Consider the following 27888-nt stretch of genomic DNA (forward strand, 5'->3'; position numbering starts at 1 on the left):
GGATAGAGGCAACTAGGTAGCTCAGTGGGTAGAGAGCCAAGTCATCTTGGGGTTCAAATCTGGCCTCAGACACTTGCTAGCTATGTGACTCTGAGCAAGTCCCTCAATCCCAAAGGCTTATCCCTTAACCCTCTTCTGCTTAGGAACCAATACTTAGTATTGATTCTAAATGAAAGTTAAGAGTTTTTTAAAAAATCAGGCTTCATTCAAAATGGTAAAATACTGAGTTTTCCCATTTTAATGACTTCTAATGAGAGACATTTTCCACAAAGCAACTTGACTTGGAAAAAACATAAAATCTTAAAGAGAACAAGGACCTTGTCTAGTATAACCACCCATTTGATAGCCTGAAGATTCTGCATCTCAGAATGGTTTGGCAGCTTGCTTCAAGTCACACAGTTCGGTAGTAATGCAGACAGTATGAGGACTTGGCTCCTTGGCTTCCATGCCTTCCTGTCCTCTTTTCCTCTTTATCTCACTATCCACTTCTTTAGGAAATGACATCTCCCTCAGACACTTCCCAGCTGTGTGACCCTGGGCAAGTCACTTGACCCCCATTGCCTAGCCCTTACCACTCTTCTGCCTTGAAGCCAATACACAGTATTGACTCCAAGACAGAAGGTAAGGGTTTTAAAAAAAAAGGAAATGACATCTCATTAATTTTGATGTGATGGAGGCTCTTTCTGTGCCTTTGCTTTGTATCTAATGTGTGTACAAACCCGGGCAAGTTTTTGTCTCAGATACCAGTTTTGGTTTTTTTTTTTTCCACATGCAGCACCATAAACTTAACCCAGACTTTCATTCAGGGGCAGTAGAGGAGACCAAACCTGTAATTTTATTGACTAGGGAATTATTGACTAGTTTCCTCATTGGGAAACTCCTTCCACCAGTGCAGATGGAGAATTTTCTGGTGTATTTGAGAGATTAAATCTGCTAAGTGGTATCACTTATCTTCAGGCCCTTCCTGAAGGTACTCACTATGTGAACAAGTATAGACCAACTGTGCAACTCTTTGGGCTCTGAGCAACTCTCTGAGGATACCTCCTTGGAGGGGAATTTCCTGAGCTAATGAGCTTATTCTGCAAAAACAATTTTTTATATTTGAAATAAAGTTTTTACTATGTAGCATATTTCACAAGTGGTATTCAGGGTGCTCAGAAACATGAATTATTTAACCCTGATGGCAATAAGGGGAAAGGAGACGCTGGTTGGAGGCCACAAATTAGAAGTTGGAGGTATCAGGGTTTTCGGGAAGTTTCCTTTATACAACCAATGGAGGAATGGCAGAATTTAAAATGAATACAAAAGGAAAGTAAAGTTTAAATTTATATTGTCTTATAGGTTACCAAGTCTTTTATTTCATCATCATCAACATCATCGTCATAGCTGACATTTGCAGAGCTCTTTAAGATCTGTAGATCACCCTGAAAAAGTTACATTATTTCACAGAATAATTTAATTCTGGGTGAAGATTTATTTTGATCCTTACAACAATCCTGTGAGGTGATGAGAAGGAAACTAAAGCTCAAAAAAGGTTTTAAGTGTCCTATCCAAAGTAACACAACTTGTAAGACTCGAGAAGGGATTCACCTGTGCTACTGTGCCAGGTGTGAAGCAATGTACCACCATATACAAGCTGAATTTTACAGGTCCATACAGGTAGTAAAATTGTCTTGTATGATCAAAAAAGAACAAGAGGCCAAATGAAATGCCAACATGAATGGTAGGCTTGGGATTCAAAGTATTGGCTTCTGGCTTCAAGTCCTAATCTTAAGAATTGTATTTGTGGGCTTAGTGTATTGAGGGCCAGGCCTAGAGATGGAAGGTCCAGGGTTCAAATCTGGCCTGAGACACCTGCTAGCTGTGCAAATCACGTAACCCCCATTGCCTAGCCCTTACCACTCTTCTGCCTTGGAGTATTGATTCTAAGACAGAAGGTACAGATTTTTTTAAAATTGTATTTGTCATGTTATTTCTTATTGGTAAAGTGATTTTTATCCCATTTTATAGTTCACAAATATTTTAATTTGGACTCCAAGCTTAAATCAGTAGCCTGGACTGCATTAGGCTCTTTCTATTTATAGCTATCCTGTGCTAGGGATACCACGTCAGCTTAACATTCAATTGATATATATTTATGTTTCCTTGAAGGAAAAACTGGATGTTGGCTATTTTTCCAAGTTCCCCATATAATCTTGGTCCTTATCTAAGGAAGAATGTGAACAAGTAAATAAATGAAATTAATGTTATTTGTTCTGGGGAATGGTTTTCACAATGCTGGGATTTGCTGTTCTGTACCCTTAATGTAGACTAAGCAGTCCTAAATATATTTCTCAAGTGTAAAGAAATTGTATTCATAATGCCATGTAATGTAATGAAATAGACTGGTCTCCATCAGTGCATGGGCGTGTGTACAGACCACATGCTTAAGAAGTTTTAAAATCCATTCCAAGATCATGTTCAATAGTGCATCATGGCAGTCCAGTTATCAGTTCCGGGTTCTTTCCCTGCTATTTGAGAAATGGCCACCTGGTATTTAGCAGCATGAGTAGGCACTGTAATAGATTTCAGAATCCATTGAGTGTATATAGGTATAAAATACTTCCTCCTAAAATTCTGATTTAAAAAATTGTAATTGAAGCTAAAGAATGTTTTCTGGAGAAGTCAATGATAAGGTAATAGCATCCCAAGGATAAAATGGGTTATGAACATAATATGTGATCCAAAGGAATAGAAATTGTGGGCTTAATCACTCCAAGACAGATTTAATTATTTGCTCATAGACATCTTTTTTCCCCAGAAAATAATTTGCTTAGGCACAGATTTTTTTTTTTTGGTAGAGGGGTATAGCACTCAGCAAAACTCCTTTTGTATCTGAATTAAATGTAGTCAATGATTACTTTGGGAGAAGGTGAATAAAGGCAGGCATGGTACTTCCCTTCAGCTTGGCCTGAAGCCATTTCATCTTTGAGGAGCCTTACCTAAAACGATTTTCCCTATTGGCAGTCTGTCCCACTTTCTTTTTCTCTTACTTCAAACACTGTCATTCTCTATCAAATTATTAGCTAACATTTAAACTTGTATTTCATAATTTAGAAACATTTCTCTTTTAACAATTTCATTGTGGAAGTCTTCATTAGAACAAGTTGGTGAGAGAGGGATATTTTTTAGTAGAATCATCTGGAGATTTTAATAAAGAAGGTGCCCTGGCATGACTGGACAGCTGGATTTGGAATTAAGTAGATGTGGGCTCAAGAGCTTAAATGATCCTACGTTGCTCTCTAAGAAAAATCTGGTCTACACTGGAAGAAGAAACTTTCTCATCTGAGAGGACTCACAGGTTCAGTCCCTGTCCCTTTATGCCTATTCTATTTAACATGTACCCAGGTACAATGGATAGAGTGCCAGACCTGAAGTAAGGGATATTCATCTTGAAATCAAACCTTAGACACTAGCTAGGTGACCCTGGAGAAGTCACTTAACTTTGCCTCAGTTCCTCATCTGTAAAATGAGCTGGAGAAGGAAATGGCAAACTATTCTAGTATCTTTGCCAAGAAAACCCAAATGGAGTGCCAAAGAGTCAGACATGACTGAAAAATGACTGAACAACAATAATGTGCACCCAAGTGATGTGCAGCCTTAAAGATTTCACTTTCTTTAATATTAATCAAATACCTGCTACTCCCTCTGTGGCAATAATTTCCTCCATTTCCCCTAACTAATCCTTCAAAGTTTTGGTCATATGATCATAGATTCAGAGTTAGAAGAGACCTTGGGGGTACCTTGCAGTCCCCATAATACTATTATCTGGCCTACTTATGAAACCTTAGGACCTTTGGACTTTGCCTTCTACTTTGTTGCTTCCAGAAGGGAGATGGTTTCAGTTCTTTTCCTATCCCTAAGTAATTAGTAAATGCCTTTTAATATTTCAGTACTGGATATCAATTCAAAACTGATTCATGATAGCGAAGGTCAGAAAGAAGCAAGAAGTGAGCACAGATGTGTATGTGTATAGTTAACCTATGAATTCCCAAGAATGTTAAAGAAATTTGGAAAAACTGATGATTTATAAATTTTTAATTTTTTTTTTTAACCCAGGAAGCATCTGGGGTCAGATTTGAACTTAGGACCTCCCGGCTCTAGGCCTGGCTCTCAATCCTCTGAGCCACCCAGCTACCCTGAAACTTTTAATTTTTAAAGCATTTTCAGTTCATTGAATATGTTCAGAATAGGTTGTTTTTTTTTTGTCCCAAGCTATTATTTTCTCCTTATAGAAATAGAATTTTTGAGAACTGACCTTTGTTTTGTGAAATGGTAGGAGTTATTTTTGTGACTCCCTGGTCCCAAACTTGCAGCTATGAAATATGTCTTGTGGATATGGTAATTCTAGGCCATACCTGGTAAAGCCTAGGTTCAAGAATAAGTTTAGAACAAAATGAAATATTCATATTCTATCTACCAGTTAAGAGAAATAAGTTTAATTGTGGCATAGAAAAGATGTTCAATAAGGAGACAATGGTGATGCTAGGAGGGTAGGATGTCAAACCTGAAGGAATCGTTGACTCTGTGTGGTGACTTTTGTGCTTAGGTCACCACTAAGTTAAGTCACTGGTTCTCTGGACCAATTAGGTCTTGATAATAGTTTCATTCACTTTAAAGGAAAAATAAGCCTACCCTGTCCTTATGACAGTGATTTTGATGAAAAATTATATTTGGGGACTAAACCAGATTTAAATCTAGAACTTACAGTTTACTGAGTTCATTCTTTAGACTTTACAGATGAAGAAACTGAGGACCAGTGGTCAGGTATTGATTTTTCTGATGCACTAAAATAGAATTTTGTGTTAACAAATAGATATTATAGTACAAGACAGGTGGGATTTTAATTTGTGCTTTATATGTCCTGATAAAATATTTAGAAGATATCCAATGATAGAAATGTCTCCAGAAAGTGTTCTATATATTTTTTAATTTAGGAAGAAACAATAATAGCTGAGATTAATAAGGGACTTTAAAGTTTCTAAAGCACTTCCCATCCATCTTCTCATTCGGCATGCAACCCCCACCCCCACCCCCCACCTCCCAAGGTATCACTCTAGTAAGTTTACTGGTGAAATTGGCACAGGCTGTGAACACAGAGCTAAAAGCATGTTTAGTCAGAGAGAGGAGAAGATTGTGTGTATGTTTTCACCATTTTGTCATCATTTTGAAATGTGTAAGATGCCAAATTTGTGCAATTACTTCACAGTTGTCTCTCTACTCTTAGTGTTGTAGAAATAAATGTCCATTGGGGGCAACTATGCCTAGAGAAAGGAAGTCCTGGGTTCAAATGTGACCTCAGATACTTCCTGGCTATGTGATTCTGGGCAAGTCACTTAACCCCTAGCCCTTACCACTCCTCTGCCTTGGAACCAATATACAGTATGGAGTTTAAGATGGAAGGTAATTGTTTAAAAAAAAGAAAAAGAAATGTGATTGTTTCCTACTTATCATAAAATACATAAAATCTCATACAAAATAGGAAGAAAATTCTGATAAATTGATGAGCTTTGTCGCTTATTCATTCATGCACAAGTCATTCCTAGGATTTGGGAGAGATTTCTGGGGTAAAATAGGGTCTACAGAGTTGAGTTGAAAGAGAAAATTGAAATGGAGGAGAATGAAATTGTTACATCAAATACCCAACATGTAGCTTTAAATGATCTCTGAATCTTGTAGGATCTTCACTGCATCTCGGCTTTCAGTTCATAATTCTTAATGCATTATTTCTTTAACAAATTGAAATTTTTAAAATTTCTAGTTTGGGTTCTTTTATTTTTGTGTTTGTCATTTTTTAGCAGAGGTAGGGGTATAATATTGGACATTTGCATAGATAAGTTTGACAAAGATATTCAATTTAGCAACCAGTCAGTACCAAAAGTAACTAATGGCATTATCCTTGGGGACATTTTTCTCTCCTTTGAAAAGGAGGCCTTTCTATTGAATTGTAAAATTTGAAAATACTAAAAAAAAAAGTCTATAAAGATAAAATTATTTGATGTTGGTAAGATTATACTTCATGATCCATTTGTAGTGATTATTCAGGGGATCATGTCACTGTGTTGAACTGCATCTGAATCTATCTTACAAGCATTCCTGGAGCTCTAACTTGGTGTAATTAAACTGTCAGAAACATTAATATTGATGCTGATGAGTGTCTCCATTGGTTCTGATTTACTCTGTAAGGCACACTATCACTAACAGGGATTTGCCTCCATTAAAGGAAGCCACATGTTGCCTATTACAGCCAAAATTTGCATCATTAATGGAACAGAAAACCTGATAACCAACAGAGCTTTCAGGCGCTCTAATCACTTTAACAGTATTTTATCTCTTTTATTTATTCCTTGCAGATAAGTTTAATTTAGTTTAAATCAAACACCTTTTTTACATCCACCCCCCCCCAAATCACCATTAATGTTTATCCTTTTTAAAAATACTCTAGCAACTTTTAAATAAGGAATGTTGGCATGAAAGCATGAATTTGGCTCCCAAGTTTTCCATGTGGAGTGTACATTCTTTAATCTCTCAGTGGTTTTTGACAATAGCAATTAATTTGAGGGCAAATTACAAGAGTGAACAGTGCAATTGATATATTAGATAGTTTTGCTTTTTCTGAACTTTTATTAAATAAAAGGCATTATGATAGAGAGCTTTTTATTGGGAAATGATTGTATTAATGAAAAACAATAAAATATATTCTATAATTCTCAGGGGGAAAAGGAAATAAATTTGATATTTCATAGATTTTCAGGTGAGATTTATTAACCTGGTTACCCACAAAATAATGCTTTAAGATTTGTAAAACATTGTCTTCACAATATTCCTCAATAGATGATTTGAGAATTTTTATTCCTTTTTCCAGATGAAAAAACAGCCTCAAAGAAGCTAAGTGACTTGGCTCAAGAGTTTTTGGTTGTTCCGTTGTTTTTCAGTCATGTCTCTTTCATGACCCCATCAGGGTTTTTTTTGGCAAAAGTACTGGAGTGGTTTGTGGTTTCCTTCTCTAGCTCTTTTTACAAAGAAGGAAACTAAGGCAAATGGAGTTAAGAGACTTGCACAGTATCTGAGGCTAGTTTTGAATGCCTGATACAGGCCCAACCATCTCCCAGTTACATAACTAATAAGAATCAGTACTGAAATTGGAAACATCTTTAATGTTAGACCCCATCTATTATCTTTCTACTATTTGATTCATTGTAGTCATTTCTTAAGCTTAATTAGGATATCTTCATGGGATCTTTATATCCAGTACCATAAATGGATGTGAGAATGAGAATCATTCTCTGCACCTCAAACCATTTATATGATGTGCATCTTGCCTTGTACCCAGGAGAATCAGGATGTCTGAAAGAATATCTGTCGCTTGTGGATGACAGAAATAAGGTCTTTATTTAAATGGAAGTTTAATGACATCATTTGAAATTTTTTAGAAAGTTTTTTTTTCTATCCAAAAGTGGGGCTGTCTAAAAATAATGAGTTTTAAAGACTCTAGAGGTAGGTGGTTTTCATTAAACTTACATTTTGAATTTTATTATCTTATGAAGGACTCTGACCTTTCCTATACTACAATCCAATATACTTCACAGTACTAAGTGCCCTTTTTTATACTGAAGATGTACCTAATCCACACAAGTGATCTTCTAAATCCACAAATCTAGCTCCTTGCATCTTTACATTTTAATGTTTAATTTTTCACTTCACTTAAACAGAAAAATCCTCCCAGACTTAACTCCCTTTACTGCCTCTTTGCAGCTTTACTCCAATGCCATCATTATCAACCATTAAATAATCATGAAAGGGCAGCCCTCGGTGTGTTTAACACCTGTAGACCATAGTGTCTGCTGTGTTGACACTATAACAGTACAAAATCTCAGCGTGCCTTTTACTCCCTAGTCTGGGCTTTCTTTTTATTGTTAAATATCAAAGGAGAGAGGGAAAGATATACTACTACCATATTTGTTCCCCACTTTCCAAAAAGAAATAACAAAATGTCAGAGATTCATCTTTTTTTAAAGGCATGAACAATTACCACTGTATTAAGGAATGGTTTAGGAGAGGTATTTTTAAATCTCTCTAATTGTGAAAGCAATTTTATGTTTTGTTTCTTTTATTTACTGCTGGTGCAGTCAGGTAATTCTGCCATTCTAGGTATGAGTTCCTTTGTCCCCAAATTGGAAGAATTGAACTACCTAATTCTAAGCTCCCTTTTGCCTCTTAAGTCTATGATCTTGCAATTACTGTTTCTTTTCATTATATTCAAATCTGAATTTCAGTAGAGTAGAACTTACCAACATGTTTTAATTCTCCTTCACTTGAGATATTGAAAAGGTTCATGGATTTTTCAGAAACACTAACGAAGTGTAAAATGGCTGGTTGATATACCTAAAACCTTTTCAATGCTCATATAGTTTTTCTCCAAGGGTAATGCCATATAGAACTTTATTCTTGACTTCAAGGAATTATTATTACTTCATAATTTTGTATTCTGGACTTTAAGAAATTATTATTACTTTATAATGATTTATCCTTGATTTTAAGGAATTATCACTTTATAATTAACGAGCACAGAGAAATCTTTTTTCCATCATTACTATGCAAGTAAAAATTGATATAGATCATCTTTTTAAAAATGTAATTTTGTGTAACTGCAAATAGAATCATGTTTATGTGGTTGAGGCATTTTCTAATTATTCTTGGCTATTTTTTTTAGGTGAGGATGACCTACTCAGTCCTCCTCCTCAGGACACAAGCACAGGGTTAGAAGAAGTAATGGAACAGCTTAATAACTCCTTTCCAAGTACAAGAGGTGAGCTCTAGCACTTGGCCAAAAATCAGTTATTTGGATAAATGCGAATACATATTTCCATGTCAAATTGGTGTAGGTTTTTTTCAGATGGATATAATGCTAATATGGAGCATATGGATAAAATGCTCAGCTCATCTTCTAATGTCGATAGACATTTTATTTTTAAATCTGAATTTGTGGGGGGTTATATATTATATATATTTATATTGTTATATATATTAACAGGTATATCACTATTGATACTTATAATAAGTCATGTAGTGTGAGTAGAAGACAGGAACTCTATACAATCCCTTTACTGCACTTTGTCAATTCAAGATTTAATGAAATCTTCCTTGCTAGTTTGTCCTCGATCTTTTTTACTCCCTTTCAAGTAAAAAGAGTTCATAGAAAAGAGAAGCATGTTATTTTAAAACATAGACTTTGCTTTTCTTTCTGGCATTTGATGAAGTTGCTCACTTGTGGCATAGACCTATTTTGCTAGAATACATGTTGGATTAGTTCCTGGTACACGGTTTGTACAACGTGACAACAATAGCTTCACACAGATGTAGAGGCTCATGGGAGGGTTTTTTATTATTATTATTATTAATAATTTGGCTTAAAGTCAAAGAAAGCCAGTGGCCCTTACCTCCCCATGATACGTTGTTTTTTAAAAACAGGATATAAATCACTGCCTTTTATGAAAAATCTAAGAATGCAGAAGCAGAAAAAAATGTAGGATAAAATAATGATCCGGGAGGTTTGGTAGCTTGAATGGAAGACGGAGTGAGAAAATCTGTGCTTTCCCCGCTCTACAAGGGCAATGAGGAGACCATTTTTAGCATTATGTTTTCCTATCTTTTTGTTCAGTGTCAGTGAACAATGACCATTTCCTGGCTCTTTGATGTATGAGTGAGCGTTGAGCAGCACCATCTTGTACTGATAGAGGGTTGCTAAGGAACAGTCAGTGTAAGCTAATTTTAAGTGTTTGTACCAGCCAGCTATTCACTATTGAGGGCCACTGAATGCATTCATTTGAATTGGTAAAGCCTTGTCCTTCTCCTTTTTTTTTTCTCTTTCAGGGGCAGATGGGGGTGGGGGTTAGGGGAGATAATTTCATTTTTAGCTTAACTACCCTAAGTATACCTTCTCCTTAGAGACCACATCTGAGATGAGTTTGCTGGTAGCCAATAAAAGCCATTTTTCATGAAGTTCTCTTTTCTGTCAGGTCTAACACACCCTATTTTTAAGCTAATGAACTAAAAAATTAAATTGTATATATTGACTGCAACTGCTTTTGCATAGATTAAGATGCTGGCCCTCCGTTTATGTTTCTGTCTCCATAGAGAAAAGAATATTCTCTTAGAGCAGATTTTGCCCTTTAATTCGCCACACTTTCATCCTGTCTTAAAACCTGTCGTGGCATTGGAAATGTCAGCTATTTGGGGCCAGAAGTATAAGACTGATCATAGGTAGTCCTTTTAAAAACACTTCATCGATTTTTATGTGTATGTTTTTATACCACTTTCAATTCCCAGTGGTTCCCTCCCTCTGAACAAAGAAAAACCAGTTAGATATATTTTATTGTGAGTTTATCGGGTGGCACAAGTGGATAGAGCACCAGACCTAGAGTCAGGAAGACCCCAAGTCTAATCCAGCCTTACTAGCTGTGTGATCCTGGGCAGGTCACTTCACCTTTTCTGCCTCAGGTTCCTCAGCTGTAAAATGGAGAGAATAGCACTTACCTCCTAGAATCAAATCTGCTTAGCACATAGCACTGCATCATTGTTAGTTATTATTATTATTATTTTGCTTGTGTATGTGATGTATTCAGCACTCTACCTCAACAATCCAGTACCTGCTTATTAACAGTTGAGATATTTCATCATCATTCATGGATAGTTGTGAAGAAAACTCCCCCCACCCTGAGAAAACAAGGATTTTGTGACTATTATCTCTGTAGTCATTGCTTTTTATTATTTTGTTTTCGTCCCCTTGCATGTCATGGAAATAATTTGAGCATATTTTTCCATGCCAAATTTTAATTCATAATACAGTTTACAGTATATCTTAGTAGTTATTAATGATAACTTAGTAATTCCAGTTAAATTCCCTAAAGCAACTTTGAGCTGTTCTCACTTTGAGAGGTTCATTTCTATACAATTCATGGCACATAATATTAATTATTTTATTATATAAATAGTTAAATAGTTAAAATAAAAATTAAATATGAAATAATTAATTTAATATTAAGGTCTACAAAAGTGAGGTAGTATACATATCATTATCCCTATTTCACAGAGAAGAAAACCAAGGAGTTAAATAAGTTGCCCATAATAAGTGTTAGAATTAAGGTTCTGAATTCAGATCTTCCAGTTCCCAGGCTTGTACTCCTTACATACACTTACATACACAATGTGTCAGTGACTTTGGTGTTTTATGAGTCACTTTATTCCATGGATAAGTTTTCATTCTAATTCTGAAACAGTCACATATTTAAAGTCTCCCCAACCCAAAATCTAATCATTCATACTTGAGTCATCAGTGACCAGTTTAGCTTGGGAAATTTTACTTTTTTTCCTAAACTGAAATGCCTCTCTCTTTAGAATTCATTGAACATGGAATAACAGTTTTAAGGATGAAACTCTCAGTTGAGACTACGACTACTTTTTTGAAGTGCTCTCCTGTTTAAAATGGATGTAGAATAAATAGTTCAGGAATATGTAGCCAAATGGACCGATTGTGTTGACAACTGAATAAAATATCAGTGATTCGTGAGAATTTGCACGCTCTAGAAGATTTCAGTTCTCCTTCCCTAAAGGAAAGTCTGTGTTGTAAGTCGTTAAATTTCCAAGGTAGTCATTTCTGCTAAATTCGTGAGTGTGTCCAAGAATAATTTTTTTCCTAACTTTCAATCTAAGAAGAGATTCTATCCTTGTTACCACTGCTATGTTAACACATGAGAAATTCACATTTGATGCCATGACTTCAGACAGCTGTTTCAATAACTCAAAACAGATGTTGGAACCAGAGGTCTGACATTTAGTGGCAATGTACCACCCTGGTGTTTTACTTAACCCTACTTGATGACGGCCCAGATGGGGGGGAGGGGATTTTGTATCAGACTTGTGAACAAATTGTCAAATCTCAAGGGACGTAATTTGTGACCTGTGCTGTGCCTCCTGAAACAACAATAGAACACACACATTTTTTATCAAACTCAACTAGTTGGCCAAATTTGGTGATTAAATAAATGGAAGTATGCACTATGTAGGTAAAAAAAAAATTGTTTTTAAGACAAAACCATAAAAATCTTTTAACTGTGGCCAAAATTTTAATACATGAGGGTTCTCATGTGAGTCAAAGCTAGAAATTACCTTTGCCCAATGATATAACTTTTTTTGCTGGCAGATCTCAGTTCCTTAAGTCTCTCATTTTCTTCCATTTTGCCCACACTCTCCCTATTCCACAAATGTAATTCTGAGGAAGTCTCTTTTAATTTATTAATTATTTTTAAATTCAGGATCCAAAGTTGGTTTCTCAATGTCACCTAAATAATAACATGCATATCTACCAAACTTTAAAGTTTACAAAACATTCCTCACCAAAACTCTATGATTGTTATTAACAAACTGTCTTTTATCCCCAAAAGATTAACCCCTTTTTTGTATGTGTTTATATAATCACCAATGGTCAGTGGACCATTAGTCTAAGATTGGCCTAACAGTAAATGTAAACCAAGACACCCTTAAGGATTGAATATACCTTTAAAAACTACATGTACCTTTCCTGATTGATCTAATAATTTAAAGTGTTCACAAATTGGTGGCGGATTTTTGTTTTAATTTACTTTAAGCAGAACCCATAAGACAATTCCTCTAGGTAATAATATTTTATGTTAGCTACACAAATACATGTGTATAGCTCTCTAAATGTTACATATAGTAACATTATCTGAAACGGTTCTTTCCATATCCTAGCCAATAACTGAAATTATTAACATTAAATTAATAATGTAGGTAATAGTGAATTCTCTGAAAGGACAGATTTTTAATGGAGCTCCCATCTCTATATATCATAAGCATGTTTAATAAAGATGTTTTATTATGTGTGTGTAAGAAAATGTTAAGGAAAGCTTCCTAACCAGTCTATAAACCAATCAACTTAAGTTTCAAAGACAAGCCAAAATTTTGTTAAGTATCTAAACTGAGCTTATAGATGGCAGTTCACAAACAAATTATTAGTCTTTTTCAGGTGCTTATCTTACCCTACAAAATATTCTATCTATTACAAAAATATTTATATTGTTAATTTTATATTACACACCACTTAGGGTGTTTAGAACTAGAAAAGAAATACAAAACTGATTATCTAATCCAATTCCTTTAATTTGCATCTGAGAAAGCCAAAGCCAAAAAGTGACTTTTCCCAAGGTCATAGCATGGAGTGGGCCTGCAATTCAACATCTCTCCTTCCAGTATACTTTACCGCCTCTCTTTGTATATGTCACCCCTCCTAACCAATGAGCTTCTTCAGGACGAGAACTGCACTTTGTCTGAATTTTATGTCTCCTCAACCATGAAAGGAACTTACTAAATATGTGTTGAACTAGTCTCCAGTAAAAGAAAGTATTCTTTTGAATACAAACACACACTTTTTCTTTTATTAATATCTTTTGCCTCTACATCAAAGACATTTTCCATCCCACAAGCTGAACCTTCAGTTCTTGTACTGAATTGACACATTTTTGTACTATAGTAACTTTTTATAAATTGGGATCATCATATAGTAGCCTAAATATAGCAATAGGAGAAAGGACAGATGAAGGCCTGGCAGTCTTTCTATTCTTTTAAACACCATCACTTTGGAGCTAGCCTTGTCATTGTTTTTTTTTCCACAAACACTATGTGTGACTAGTATTTGTTTTATGTACATTCCTTTGATTTCTCCATGGAGCCATGATCTCATCAGCATGGGAATCCCCTCTACCAATGCCATGTCTTTCTAGAGTTCCCTCGGATGAGATACCTAATGTGTTCTCTTTGTCTTTTAATTAATGTGAAAAAAAATTTAAACTGTTACTCCCTTTGTATTACACACATGCGCACACACACAACTATCTAAACAGAAATAGTCTGGATATTTGACAGAGTATGTAACATGTAATATGTTTAGCCAGGTATACACACACAAAAGTTAAAGTGTACCCTGTTAAATTGTATTCAGTAAAAAATGAATAAAGAGTCAGATATGGCATTATTTTTTCTTTCATTGTAAAGAGTTATTGAACAAACTTTTACAATTACTAAGAATTTTTAGGATCATACACCTTGCCAGAGAGCTTAGCCTTCTGGACAAAGAAATGTGAAACAATAACTTTTTGTCAATAATGTCAATAATTTCACAAAGGGAAGTTGGTCATTTCTTGGTGGTTCTCAAAATTTCACCATGACTTTTATTCAGAACCAAAAAAACAATCCTGCAAAATCTCATGGTTCCCAGAAAAAAGTTTTCTGTTTTCACTTATTTCACATTCTAACACTTAATAGAGCCTTTGTTGGTCTGAGGTAGCTTACTTTAAGACATCATGCTTATAAAACATCATCTGGTTTTTACTTTTTTTTAAATTTATTTACTTTTTTTTTTTTAGTTTAGAAATTCAAAGAAAAAAATGTGGCTACCAGTTAGCTTTTTTGTTTGTTTGTTTCACAGACTTATAGAAACATATAGGAATGTTTCAGCAATAGGAAAAAAAATACGTAGAATATACTCACACATGAGATAAAGATCTTTGATCTTTGAATGGTACATTTTTTCCAAAAATAAGGGCTATTTGTATTTATGGCTTTGAAAGTATTTGCTCAGTGTCAAGCAAACATGTACATTGGACTGGTCGGTTTGTGGCTAGATCAAGAAGTTGGTGGATATTATTAGGTATGGGGGAAAAACTAATTTTTATGAGTTTTAATTGCTAATTAAAATTTAACAGTCTCTCTTATATAAAAAATTATTCTGAGAGTTCATAGGCTTCACCAGACCAACAAAAAGGGCCTAGGATACCAAAAAAGCAAACAAAAAAAAAAACCTGGTCTAGAATATTAAAGGAGAGTCTTTAAAGGAGTATAAAAAAGATAGTTTGAAAAGGTCTATAAGACCATGCCATGTGAGGATCAGTTGAAAGAACAGCATATTTAGACTAAAGTAGGGCAGGAAGATTTCTGGCTTTGGTGAATTAAGATGTAATAATATCTGTCTTCAAGTATTTGATAAAGATATATATATATAGACTGGACTTGGTCTTAGAACCAGAATTTAGGCACAATAGATGGAAGAAGCAGATTTAGTTAGGAATGGCATGTGGGAAATTATCCTTAGATATCCTTAGAATTATCTAACATTGGAATGAGCTAGCTTGCAAAAAAAAAAAGATTTCCCCTTCTCTAGAAGTCTTCAGACATTTTCTGGATAAATCCTTCTTGGTAATGTTGTAAATGGTAATCTAGTACAAGTATAAATTGAATTCTTTGACAAAGCTACGCATGCTTTTTTTGTTCTATTTTTAATTCAGTCTTTATATTCCAGGACTTAAATTATATTCTTAAACTAAAATGGAGTGCATTTTAGTAAATGTTTCCTCCCTAAATAATAGTCTTAAATAGATCAAAAAGTATGAGCCAGGGCTTGGCACTTCCTAGTAAACTTGCCAGAGAGAGGTTGATGAAACTAGGCCAAGCAGTCTACTAGCAAAACCACCTCCTGGGCCTAGCTCAGTGCTGTGACCTCAGTGGTTGCCATTTCTTACTTTCCCTGTTCCTGTGGCTCTAATCAGACAGCAGGAATGAGCAGTCACTCATTTTTATTTCCTCTATTCTTGGCAGGTTGGGCATTGACCCTGATAGTGCCAAACTTAGAATCTTTACTAAATGTTTATGTTCACTCTGGCCAACCTCAGAAAATTCCAAGAGTAGTTTTGGGATTCTGAATTAAAGTAGAAAAGAACTCCTAAAGGCCTTTTTTAGTACATGTTGCAGGCAGGAAGCATTGGAGATAAAAAGAAATACTATGCACGTGTCAAATATAGTTAAAGGTGCCCATTTTTCTGTCCAATACTACATGTTAGTGTCAATTTCTCTGTGACTAGTTTTGTTCTTTTTTGTTTGTTTGTTTGTTTGAAATCATTCCATACAAGACACTGGGCCCTATAAAACTAGCAAGGCCAATGATCCCCCTAGTGATTGACTATTGATCCATACTGTGTGGATCATTGAATCATTAGGAGGGAATTGGAGGTAGGTGCTCATTCTGACTCCATGGGGTGGGGGGTGGGGGTCTGTTCCTCCTTCTTGCCTGGTATGCCTCTTTCTGTATCTGCCCTTTATTTGTCTCTGTTTTTTATTTTCACCTAATGCATGAAATCCATTTATTGAGAAGTGAATCCACTTTCAGTGCCAGGTACCAACTTCTGTTTGGTGACACAGGAAGCTGGAAAGTGGGTTTTATGTTTAAAATTATTGATTATCTAGTCGGGTAAGAGACATAAATACTGAATGAGTATTACATCGTAGCTCTTGAAATTAATGGCATGAAGCTTCACTTTCGATTAGTAGATTTAAATTGTGCCATTTTTATCACAGTTAATACCCTGATTTCTATGAATGCTTTGCTCTCTATTTGCTTTTTGGGTCTCAAATAGAAATATACTCTGCCAGTGACTGGGTTACCTTTCTATTCTTACTGCTTTTAAGGGTACATAAAACTTTGAGTTTCTTTTATATTTGGAGGTGATGGGGGGGGGAACTTTGCTTAACTTTACCTTTGTTTCCAAAGTGAAACACTTTACTGATTAACTGTATTGAAACGTGGTTTTGTTTCTCTTTTCTGATATCTCTGCCTCTTCCCCTCTCTGTTATTAAAGGAAGAAATGCCCCTGGAAAGCCAATGAGAGAGGTTAGTGAGATTCAGGCTCACTGCCATGGCTTCATGTCTGTCCCATCCTGCTTTCTGTGTTTGGCATTTGTGCCGTCACTGTGCATGTGTGTTTGTGTGCCCAAGTGCATTCCTCACCGAAGACATTTGATGCTACTGAACTCTCAGCCCACAAGGAACTTCCTGATTGTTTGCCATAGTTGCCATCACCAGGAAGATGGTGGGAGAGAGGAGGAAACTTAAAATGACAACCTTTTGTGGTCCGCAGGTTGGAATCGTAATATTTGTCTTTGCTGCTCCTCTCACAGCCTGAACATAAGTGATCATCTCAAAACACATCTAGCCTCAAACTACCTTCTTCTTTTTTTTTTCCTTTTTTAAACCAATAACAGAACTTCATTCTGGGCCAGAGATGGTGCTGTTCCCTCTTATTGCTTAATGTACTATTTCCCTTTCAGGGTCAGAAAGTGAACCTTTTAGAAACTGAAGAACAAACGGCATCTTTTATTTTAGGATAAGATCTATTGAATCAAAGCCATTACTGCCCATGGGATGATTCATAATTCGAAGCGTAAATTAAGAAATGAAAAGGAAGGTATTTGATGTTTGACATGTTCAGATTTGTGTAAAAAATGGATTTTAGCATCTGATGGGGTTATTTTTAATCCCCATAAGTGAGAATAAGATATAATTCATGGCATTATCATTAAATATGGTCTCCAGGTTTCCATTGCAGCTGCTCTGAGCCTTTCCATACATTTTGTGAAAGATGAATTACGGTACCCAATCAAGAGACTATTGAAAGAGAAGGTGTTTCGAGACTACCTGTCTGCTATTTATCATAGTATTTTTTTCCTTACCTAAGATTTAGGATAAATGAGGTGATAACTGACATTCTGTAAGGAATACTTTTCCCCCTCCCCCCAATTATACCTATAGCCTGGGGGCGAGGGAGGGGATACTTTGTATAAAACATATTTGAGGAAACATTCATTTCTCAGCCATTACAGAAATGATGAGTGTGTATAATACACACACACACACACATATATATATATACATTACATTTATGTACATTAATGTACCCCCCCCCAATTTTTTTTCATTTATTGTAACCATTCTTAATTGCATCTAAACCAAAGTTCACACCTAGAATATATGAGGTGACTTTATGGAGGGGATAAAAGGAAGGAATAAATTCTAACTTGGAAAGACTAAAAGAGTTGCACGATGGTCTCACAAACATCTGTTTATCTGCTGAGCTTTTTTTTTTTTTTAAAGACCAACAAATTAAATTAAGGAGTTGGTAGAAATGGATCTCCCTCTTTGTATGAACTCCCTTCCCAGTAGCTATCCCATTATGGTTTCCATCCTAATAAAATTATGCTTGTTTCTTTTTAGGAAAAAAAAAGGCATATGTCAAGTCTGGGATGACCAAATAGAACCTGGTCATATTATAAATTCCATCCATTCTTACTAGGTATAATTTAGTGTGCTAACTACTGGAAGTAGCTAAAACTGAACTTGCCTTACTCTCTGAGTCTGGGCCCTCGAGATGGTGCAGGCATTTCCTAACCAATGGCACAGACATCTTCAAAGCAGTTACATCAAAGCATGGATCTGTTTAGATGAAGATTGGAAGGTCTTCCAGTGTTCATATACAGATCGCTTTTCCAGACCATTTGTATGGCCATGCTGATGCAGGCTACATAAAAGAGGCATACATTCTTTATTTCTGGAAATAGAGTAACAGTTATATTTTGGTGGCCAATAAAAAATGGAGGATTAGCCTATATTCTGTTTCATAAAGTGACTTGAGATGTATGTCAGAAGGGTGGTGCCACACTATAGTTTGCACAAAGCAACTATTGACTTTTTAAATAATATTCTATGTTCATAAGGATGCTTATGAATAGGAAAAATCTCCCTAATGTTTTCAGAAACCAAGTTACTGTGACAGATTATAAATGGAAAATAACTCATCTGGACAATCAATCAGACTTTTCAAAAATTAAAAGATAAGCAATCTGATGCCATTCATTTACTGGGGAATTTTATTTTTGTGAAAATTTGATGTATTTGGATTGTGGTTTAGTTACTGGCTTTTTGCCAGGAAATCTCCATTCCAGTCACATGAAAAACAGCCTCCTCTGACATTTATGGTGTATGGGAGACTAAATATGTCACTGTTAGCACCAAATTGGAAAAGCAGAGAACTGACCTAATATAATAAAAGTTCAATATATGTTATATTTGTGTTCAACAATACCTACTTAAGAGTCGATTAAATTAATGCCTTCTATAGATATATTTTTATGTCAGTTTATGCCTAAAGCTGATTACAAAGGTCTGAATAACAACTCTCTTCATTGCCTACTATACTAATGGCATGAAATTTTTATTTCACTTTTATAAAAATTTGTCAGGTGAAATGTATGACATCATTAATGCTATAATCACATATGGCATAATAGAAGCAAGATACAAATTTGTTTATGTCCTATTACAATAGACTTTTTGCTCTCAAATGGATTTGTGTTTATATCTCCTGGGTAGCAATTTCTCAAAGATAGGGATTTTTCCCTTGCTTCAGTTCAGATTCCCTTCATGCCTCCAGGTCTGTAAAGTTGAAAGACCTGACCTATGACATAGCTCAGTACTCAGAATATAGGATCCTGAGAGCTGGAAGGAACCTAGGAGACCATCTGTTCCAACCCTGCATTTTTTCAGATGAGGAAACCAGGTCCTAGGGAAGTTTAAGAGTATTACTGAAGGCTCTGCATTGCGGATATCTGAAAATGGCTGAATTTTTCCCAGTTTTGAAAAGATAAAAGAAATCACAGAGGTCATCTATGAAATACACCAGGAACATTAGCTCATCTTATACTGAGCACAGTAATGGACATCCAGACTTTGGTGGATCCATATTTATTCCTTTTAAGAATAATGAACATCAATTTCAGATAGCATACTCTAATTACAGATTATGGCCATATTTATTCCATGCCGTTATGTGGAATAAAGATGTTTCCCTGTCAGTTATTTAAAATTTAACTCATGTTTGTAATAACTGAAAATCATTGCAGAGATACAGAGCCACTGTTTGCCTATATGTCAAATGCAATATGTCTGACTATTTTTACTTTTGAGCTGATACCTACATCACAAAGCTCACCTGCCAAAATGAGTACTTTTTTAGTTTCTACAAACACAAAGACCAAGACTAGAATAAAATACTGAACGATTCCATTTCTCTCAAGATGTTTCCTGTTCTGCATTTTGTAATATATCTAGAAAAGGCAATATGAACTGTATTAATTTTCAACTGCAAAAGTCAGGTTGTAAGAATCTTAGGTTTTATGGTTTGCATTTCCTCTTCATAGGGATATTTTTCTAACAGTTAAAAGTGATAAAGCAAAATGGCCATAATCACTGCATCCTCTCTCTATTGTCTGTGAATGGGTTATACACAAATAAGATTGCTCCGGGGTATACTGCTGGGAAACAGTCAGGAATTATGTCCAGGGTACCAGTGGCACCAATTGACATCTGCTCTGGTCTACAGGGAGCAGCAAATGGCCTGTTGTGTTTCCCTGTGATTTTTATAACTTAGAGCATAGGGCTATTATTGAAGTGGTCACTAGGGGATTGCCAAGCCATTGGCCATATTCATGAAATATAGTGCACATGCTTTGGTAGATTCTCAGCCAAAAATAAGTGGTTTTTAAAATAAAATTTTTCTACATAGCAAGTTCAAAGAAATTTACTAACTTTGCAACCTTGTTAAATGGTAATAATAGTTAATATGATATTAAGAGTTAAATGGTATTAAACTTTTAATAAACCCCAACTAGAACAGGGGCCATCAACAGTCAAGTGCTTTGTTCCACGAGGTCTCTCAAATTCTCTCTCTCTCTCTTGTTTAAAAAAAGCAAACAAATGTAACTATAGATATTTATCAAAATAAATTCTAGAATAGACTATATTATCCTTATATGGTCTGCACTTAAATTTTATTGAGCTATTTAGCAAAATGATTATGGGAATATATGAAATGGATATATTCTGATCTAATAACTCAGTAAAGCATTCAGAAGTCAGGATGTACATCGTGGATAATTTACTGAAATTCCTTGCTATAGGAGAGGTTATTGATTACTATCATAGATGGGATTTGACTTAAATCTACATAATATCAAATTCCACGCCGTAATGTTTCTTTCATGTTATCCCTAGTCTCCAGTGTGATTAGACATTAAAAGTGATTTCCATCCTGAAGGTCTCCAATTTCAATATTTGTACTATACCCAAGAGATAAATAATTTCAGATGTTTATTTTTCCCTTCAAATGAGAAAACTGAGGAAGGAAATTCTTTCTATATGAGCCTCAGCAACAAAAAGCTCCTGAAGATTTCATGGTTAGGTAGCTTTCACTAAAAATGTATTATTCTCATTAACAGTTGCAAAGAAGAAAAAAAATGCAATGTTTTATGGAAAGATCTTAAATTGGGGATCCAGATAAATTTCTCATCTCTCAATTCATGTCACTAAGTGACACAAAACACAGGAGTGTTTTGAAGGATCCTCTGGAAAGACTCAGACAAGTAGCTGTGCAAAGTTGACCCAAAGTACTTTCTGGGTCCCATGAGGGCAGGATGAAGTCCTAGTTCCCCAGTTAGTGGCCAGTGGACTCTTCCCCTCCCTGGAGTGCATGCATGAATTCAAGTTGGAACCAGAACGAGTCTGGAAGCAGCTAAAAACCCAAAATTGAAATTCCCATCAGGTGATGTTTTCTAATACTTTGGATATCCTTTCAAAGGAAAACTCTAGCTTACAGGAATCAGAAGAGCAATGTATATTTGTGCAGCTTGGGGAAGGATTATGGTTTCAATTCATCCCCATAGCAAGCTATCATTTCTTATGTCCTGAAATGCAATGTTTGAAGTTTTTCCATTTAAATTTTATTCTAATGGGAATGCTAACTTGATTTCACGTTTATACTAACAGGTGTCGTGTCTATAATGTGGCTTTGCTTCTCACTAGGAATGGGTAGAAACCAAACTGTAAGCAGCTTCTGTGTTGCCTGCGCACACACACAAAATACATGTATGATTTCCAAATGGCTTGATGTTGATGTGTTGATTTCTTATGTCATTTGAAAACATTTCTCTCTCTTTCTTTGTTTTTCAGGACACAATGTAGGAAACCTTTTCCACATGGCAGATGATTTGGGCAGAGCGATGGAAACCTTAGTTACAGTCATGACTGACGAAGGGTTAGAATAGATGTTTTACAACTCCTGATGTCCCGCATGGTTTTTATAATATTCATACAACAAAGAGGATTAGACAGTAAGAGTTTACAAGAAAAAAAAATCTATATTTTTGTGAAGGGTAGTGGTACTATACTGTAGATTTCAGTAGTTTCCTAAGTCTGTTATTGTTTTGTTAACAATGGCAGGTATTACACGTCTATGCAATTGTACAAAAAAGTTGTAAGAAAACTACATGTAAAATCTTGATAGCTAAATAACTTGCCATTTCTTTATATGGAACGCATTTCGGGTTGTTTAAAAAAATTTATAACAGTTATAAAGAAAGATTGTAAACTACAGTGTGCTTTATAAAAAAAAATGTTGTTTATAAAAACCCCTAAAAACAAACAAACAAAAAAAAAACACCTTTGAGGCAGTGCATTGTTTTGCATCCTTTTAGCTCTGTCCATATAAGAGATTCATGTTTTGTGTTCTTTTTCCTTGCATATTAAAGAGAGTAGATCCTGTAATAGCACCAACATGACTGCTTTATCTTGCTCTTTTTTTATTGTTGTCTGGGTGGGACTAGCCAAGGGGTTTTCATACATGTACGTGTGTATATTATATATTTCATATATAACAGATATACACACATATACTTTAAAAGGGGGGAAAAAAACTGAACTTGCATTGCAGTTCAATGAAGCTCCCACCACTCTGTAAGTAAAAGACAGCTGCTTACAGCTGCCCTGGCTGATGTGCCTAGACTAAGATGGGTTCTCACGGGACCCTGGAGCTGGGAGGAGCCTCCCACATTATTAAGTCATTGTCCAGGGCTCCAGGTGCTAATTCAAGCTTTTCCCACTGGCAACTCGACACTAAAGGTTTGTTTTGTTTCTTAGATTCTTTTTTAAAGAATACACGAATACATACATAGGACCTGTTCTACCAGATGACTACATTGGTTAATGTAGGCAACATTCTGGCCCAGGAGAGAATCACCCTTCATTTAATAATCCCTCCTCAAAAGGAAGGCAAAACATCATGATGCACTTTTTTTCCCACCACAGTAAGTTGTAAGAGGACAGGGAGAGGGTCTAGGAAAACAGGGATTTTACAGGGCAAAGCGAGGGATGGGACTGTTTGCAAATAAGGGCCACCCAGTGCACTCTCCGGGAAGTTAAGTCACAGTGGTGCTTCCAACATTTTCCCATTACAACGAGGTCTAAAAAGCTGCACTTTTTAGTGGAAAGAAATCCTATGGAAATTGTGAGTGAGCCCTTTCCTGGGGCCAGTTGAGAAAGCAGCCACATGACAATCAGGAAACTGTTCATAATTAATTGAGACACCCAAATCATCTGTCTTTTCCTCCCTTGCCAGTCTCTGCAAATAATACCGCACAAGTAAGGATGACTTGCAGCTGGGAAGACAGAAGACCAATTCAATTGTTTAAAATAAATAAGCCCAGAAGAGAAAAGAAAGACTGGTAGTAAAAGCTTTAGAATTTTTACGTCATTTTTACTAGTCTATGATTTCATCATTCAGTAAATAGGAACTCAGTGTGTGACCTGTTAATTTTGCAAATTTGTTACCTCTTATATGAAGTGTAATTAATCTTGGGAGAGTGGGTTTTGTTCATTATTTTTAATGATAATTAACATCCAACATGGCTTGTCATGCTATTTCTACCTCACTTTGGTTTTGTGGTGTTCCTGACAATTATGTACAGATGATTTCACATCATCACCACTTGTCCATTGTGTGAACTGATCTCTTCATTTTAAGTCTATTTTTTTCTTTTTTTACAGAAAACCCAAAGCTCAAGTATGGAGTAAATTCTGATTCATTTTTGCCTCTTGTTTTCCTTCTCATTGATGGCCTAATTTGGCTCAGGCCTTCCCTATACCCTCTCCTTCCAACTTCCCAGAAAAGTTATCATTAAAAAAAATTTTTTTTTTTTTAGGAAAGGGGTTTCATTACTTTCTGATAATAAGTTTGAATTTCTTTCTAAAATCAAAAGCAAAGGGATTGCACGGTTTTGTTTTCATCTTTTGTCTTTTGTTTTCTCTTTTAGACATTAGTTTTGGAGTGTGTCAAAATATTTAAATAAAAGTTGAGAGCTTTATTGCTGCTTTTTAAGCATAATTTGGACATTACTTCATGTTCCTTATAACCACAGAGTATTAAACTGTAAAACATAATCAATGTAACTGAAACACAAACATCATATGGCATGTGACATCATTGTTATCCAGTACTGCTTTCTTACTTGGGTATCATGATATATTGTGTTTTAACACCAACACTGTAACATTTATTAATTATTTTTTTAAATCTCAGTTTTACTGCATTTTCACAACATATCAGATTTCACCAAATATATGCCTTACTATTGTATTATATACTGCTTTACTGTGTATCTCAATAAAGCACGCAATTATGTTATAAAAAAAGCATTTTGTTAACTACAGTATCTTTTATGGGGTGTTGGATTTGGGAGATGCTCCAGAGTATATATTCTATCGCAGAGTCAGTCTCACTATTTTCTCAACAGAATCTTAGTTATTATAAATGGTTTAGAAACTGAGTAAGGAGCAACATAGAAGGGCTTTGAGAAATTAATTTACTGTCTCAAAATGATTTTGGCATAAGCTAAGAAAAACTAAACTCAACCTGTAGTTCAGCCACTGGTACCCCCCTCCAATGAAATAAGTGCAAAGAGCATAAAAATTTATAAAGAGTGTGTTCTGGCTAAATTTAAAATTACTTGCCCCATTAAACAAGCCCCAAATCACCATTCCTAACATTAAATTGCCCATCAATTTCTCCTACTTTTTCTCCTGTTCATTTGCCATGGAACCCCTCCTCTGCCTTAGCTAGAAGTAGACACCATTCTTCTTGAAGAAAGGAAACAAAGATGAGAATCGGTCCATAGGCAGTCTGGAATGCCTAGAATTACCAGGAAATACCTGGAGTGAAAACCAGAAAATACCAAGAATATAGTTGGGGGAAATGAAATGAGAAGTTGCTAATTCTTGAACATTCACTACATGAGATTTAGTGGCACAGATTATCATAGACTAAATTGTTCCATTTCTCATTTCTGTGGTGACTTTGAGGAGGGAAAAGTTAGATTTCTGTGACAATTCCAAGTGCTTTGGCTGAAGACTGACAAACCTGTATTCTTGTTTTCTGAGGTTTCCATTTGCTAATCTGAGAGTTACAACTCTGGAGCCAGACATTGCAAGAATCAGGGATTTAGAGCTAGAAAAGATCTTGGGGGTATCTAAGCCAACTCTCTTGTTTTACAGAGGAAGAAGTGGAGAATTAGAGTCTCATAAGAGAGTGAGTGGCAGAGGCAGGATTGGAAGTCAATCCTCTGGCTCCAAACTAGGACTTTTCCCACTATACCAGTTCTCACAATCTGTTTGATTTTAGTTCCTCTTAGAGTTTCAGAAAGGTTTATTTGAAAGGTGTGTGCATCATTCTTGGAAGGGAGCACGAGTCAGTGGTTACAATATGAAGAACTAAATCAGATTTATCCCAGCCATTTGGAGAAGAAAAGGAAGGAGACACTATTAAAAGGCTGGGAAGTATTGATAAATTCAGATAAGGTTCATACAAACTTTTTGGAAAGCTTTCACATAAAAGTTCTGGCAAGCACCAACTAAAAAAACCTAGGTGGTATGAGTCTACTTTTACAGGGTTGGCAAAGATTTTAAAGATCTCAACCCTTAACTTGACAGGGAAGTGGCTGTTCAGTTGATTCATGAAAGTGGTCATCCAGCTTCTGCTTAAGTAATTACACTAATGAAGAACTCTTCCCACATGAGGCAGCCTACTTCAGTTTGCCAACAGCTCAGATTATTACTCCTTTCTGATTGTATTAGAGAGAAAAAATAAACCTAAACATTCACTTCAATCTTCCAAACCTATAGTTTTGGCTCTCCAAGCAATGAGAATTGCCTATATATATATAACATGTAGATAGATAGAAGGGTAGATGGACGGACGGATGGATGGATAATTAGATAGATAGACAGACAGCTCATTTTATATATATATATGTATGTACATATATATATATGTGTATATAAAAGTATCTGCATATTTTTTTTTTCTTTTCATTTCTAATAAGCCTCCTTTACTGGGATTTTATTGAATGAAACAACCTGAGAGGGAGAAACTACCTGGAAGCCAAGGAGAACCTCAAGCAATCTTTTAACCACTAGAAACTTTTAGCCTTCCATATTTCATTTCTAATTGACTCACCATAACAAATGCCAGGAAGAGTAGAATCTTTTGGCATATGAAATATGTGCATTTATAATAATATTAAAAGGAGCCTTTTTTAGAGCTCTGCTGCATGTTGTAGCCTCAGCAACCACGTCCTTTGTCCTCCCCTCAATTCCATTTACCAGTTCATTTCATAATCCTCCAATTGTGTAAAACAAGAAAGAGATTTCTTTTTTAAAAGGTTTTGTTCAAATCTGGCATCAGATATTTCTTAACTGTGTGACCCTGGGCAAGTCACTGAATCTCCCTCCCCCCTTCCCCCATTGCCTAGCTCTTACCACTTTTCTGCCTTGGAACCAATATATACAATACTGATTCTAAGATGGAAGGTAAGGGTTGAAAAAAAAAAAGATTTTGTTCTTTAATTTTTCAAAACATAACTGTCACTTTGAAATGTTCGCAGTCTTTCTTCCTCCCCTCCTTAATAGAAAGCCCTCTCACAACAAGGGAATGTAAGGATGCAAAACTTGGAATCAAAGAGACCACTTTTGATTCTGTACCTGTAATCAATATATATTCTTTTTTAAAATCCATGCCCTCAGGGAACTTACATTCTCCATTGAGTGCAGAGTTGAATTGCCATGAACTTGATAAAATTTTAAGATAACATCTTAAAATGTTGATTTCATGAAATAAGAAGCGAATATTTAGTGAAAGACTGGGTTAACGAATCTTTTTTCTGCATGGTTACTCTCTCTCTGATGTTCCTGAATACAAAACAAGAAATTCTAACCAATTTAGGTTAGACCAAAAGGTCTGTGGGAAAATACAATTTCAGTTAGTTCTCCCCCTCGCTCTGTCTCCCCCTCTGTCTCCATCCATCCCTCCCTCTCTCTCTCTCTTTCTCTCCCCCCTCTCCTCCTCTCCATCCCTCCCTCTCTCTTCTCTCTTCCTCTCTCCCCTTCTCCCTCTCTATCCCTCCCTCTTTCACGCATACATACAGGTACTCTCTTCTCCAGTCTTGAAAGAGCCAACGTATGTTAAGTGTGTGTGTTTTCCAGGCTTTAAATAGACAGTTTGGCATCTAAATTCATCAAATAGCTAAGGATTCCTCCATCCTCAATACATCTAAGACAGCCATCTTTGGCTCTGAAAAGGTAATTTGACTTTTTCCTCTACAGTTTGGCAGAGGTAGTAGTGAAGGGAATAATTACAGCCAGTAATTAGAATAGCTCAAGTGCACACAGGTTGTTTGTACATTGGTAAAGAGAATGTGTTTGGGGACAAGCTGCCACCACAGCATGTTTTCTATGAAGTCATGGCATCCATTTTCAGAAGGTGGGGTTGTTGGAGTGAGGTAAAAAGCCTTGTATCTTTCTCTAGAGAAGCTGCTCTCTCAACTTCAGCTAGGAAGGAAAGATAGGAACCAAACCTTCTCCCACGATAGCTAAATCACCAGAAAATTTAGTTAGTGAGGAAAAAAAATCTGAAACAAATTATTCACTACTTCATCATTTCCTAGTATGCATTGCACAGTGACCATATAATTTGGTTTGGCAGCAACTGGAGTCAGGCTTTGAACAATAAATTATACTTCCTAAAGTAAAGATGTTTACTGGGTCAAAACACTGCTAAGCATGTA

The 27888-nt window shown here is 35.7% G+C and overlaps 1 protein-coding gene and 1 long non-coding RNA gene across 15 annotated transcripts in view; one reads left to right on the forward strand and one right to left on the reverse strand.

Annotated features, from left to right (window-relative positions):
• Window positions 1-24463, forward strand: part of DMD (dystrophin) — a 2399796-nt gene extending 2375333 nt beyond the window's left edge. For 11 of the 14 annotated variants that reach the window (XM_007493357.3, XM_056797113.1, XM_056797114.1 and 8 more), the window contains 2 exons: window positions 8753-8848; window positions 21947-24463. In XM_007493357.3, the coding sequence (XP_007493419.2) occupies window positions 8753-8848; window positions 21947-22041 (191 nt within the window). In that variant the 3' untranslated portion in view covers window positions 22042-24463. Of the gene's footprint in view, window positions 1-8752; window positions 8849-16745; window positions 16778-21946 lie in introns of all 14 variants that reach the window. The other 3 variants (XM_056797111.1, XM_007493364.3, XM_007493366.2) reach the window with 1 other exon arrangement.
• Window positions 1-27888, reverse strand: part of LOC103106415 (uncharacterized) — a 107283-nt gene that overhangs the window by 531 nt on the left and 78864 nt on the right. The gene's annotated exons all lie outside the window — the stretch shown is intronic.

Source organism: Monodelphis domestica, chromosome 4, assembly GCF_027887165.1.
Source record: "Monodelphis domestica isolate mMonDom1 chromosome 4, mMonDom1.pri, whole genome shotgun sequence".
Classification (NCBI taxonomy): domain Eukaryota; kingdom Metazoa; phylum Chordata; class Mammalia; order Didelphimorphia; family Didelphidae; genus Monodelphis; species Monodelphis domestica.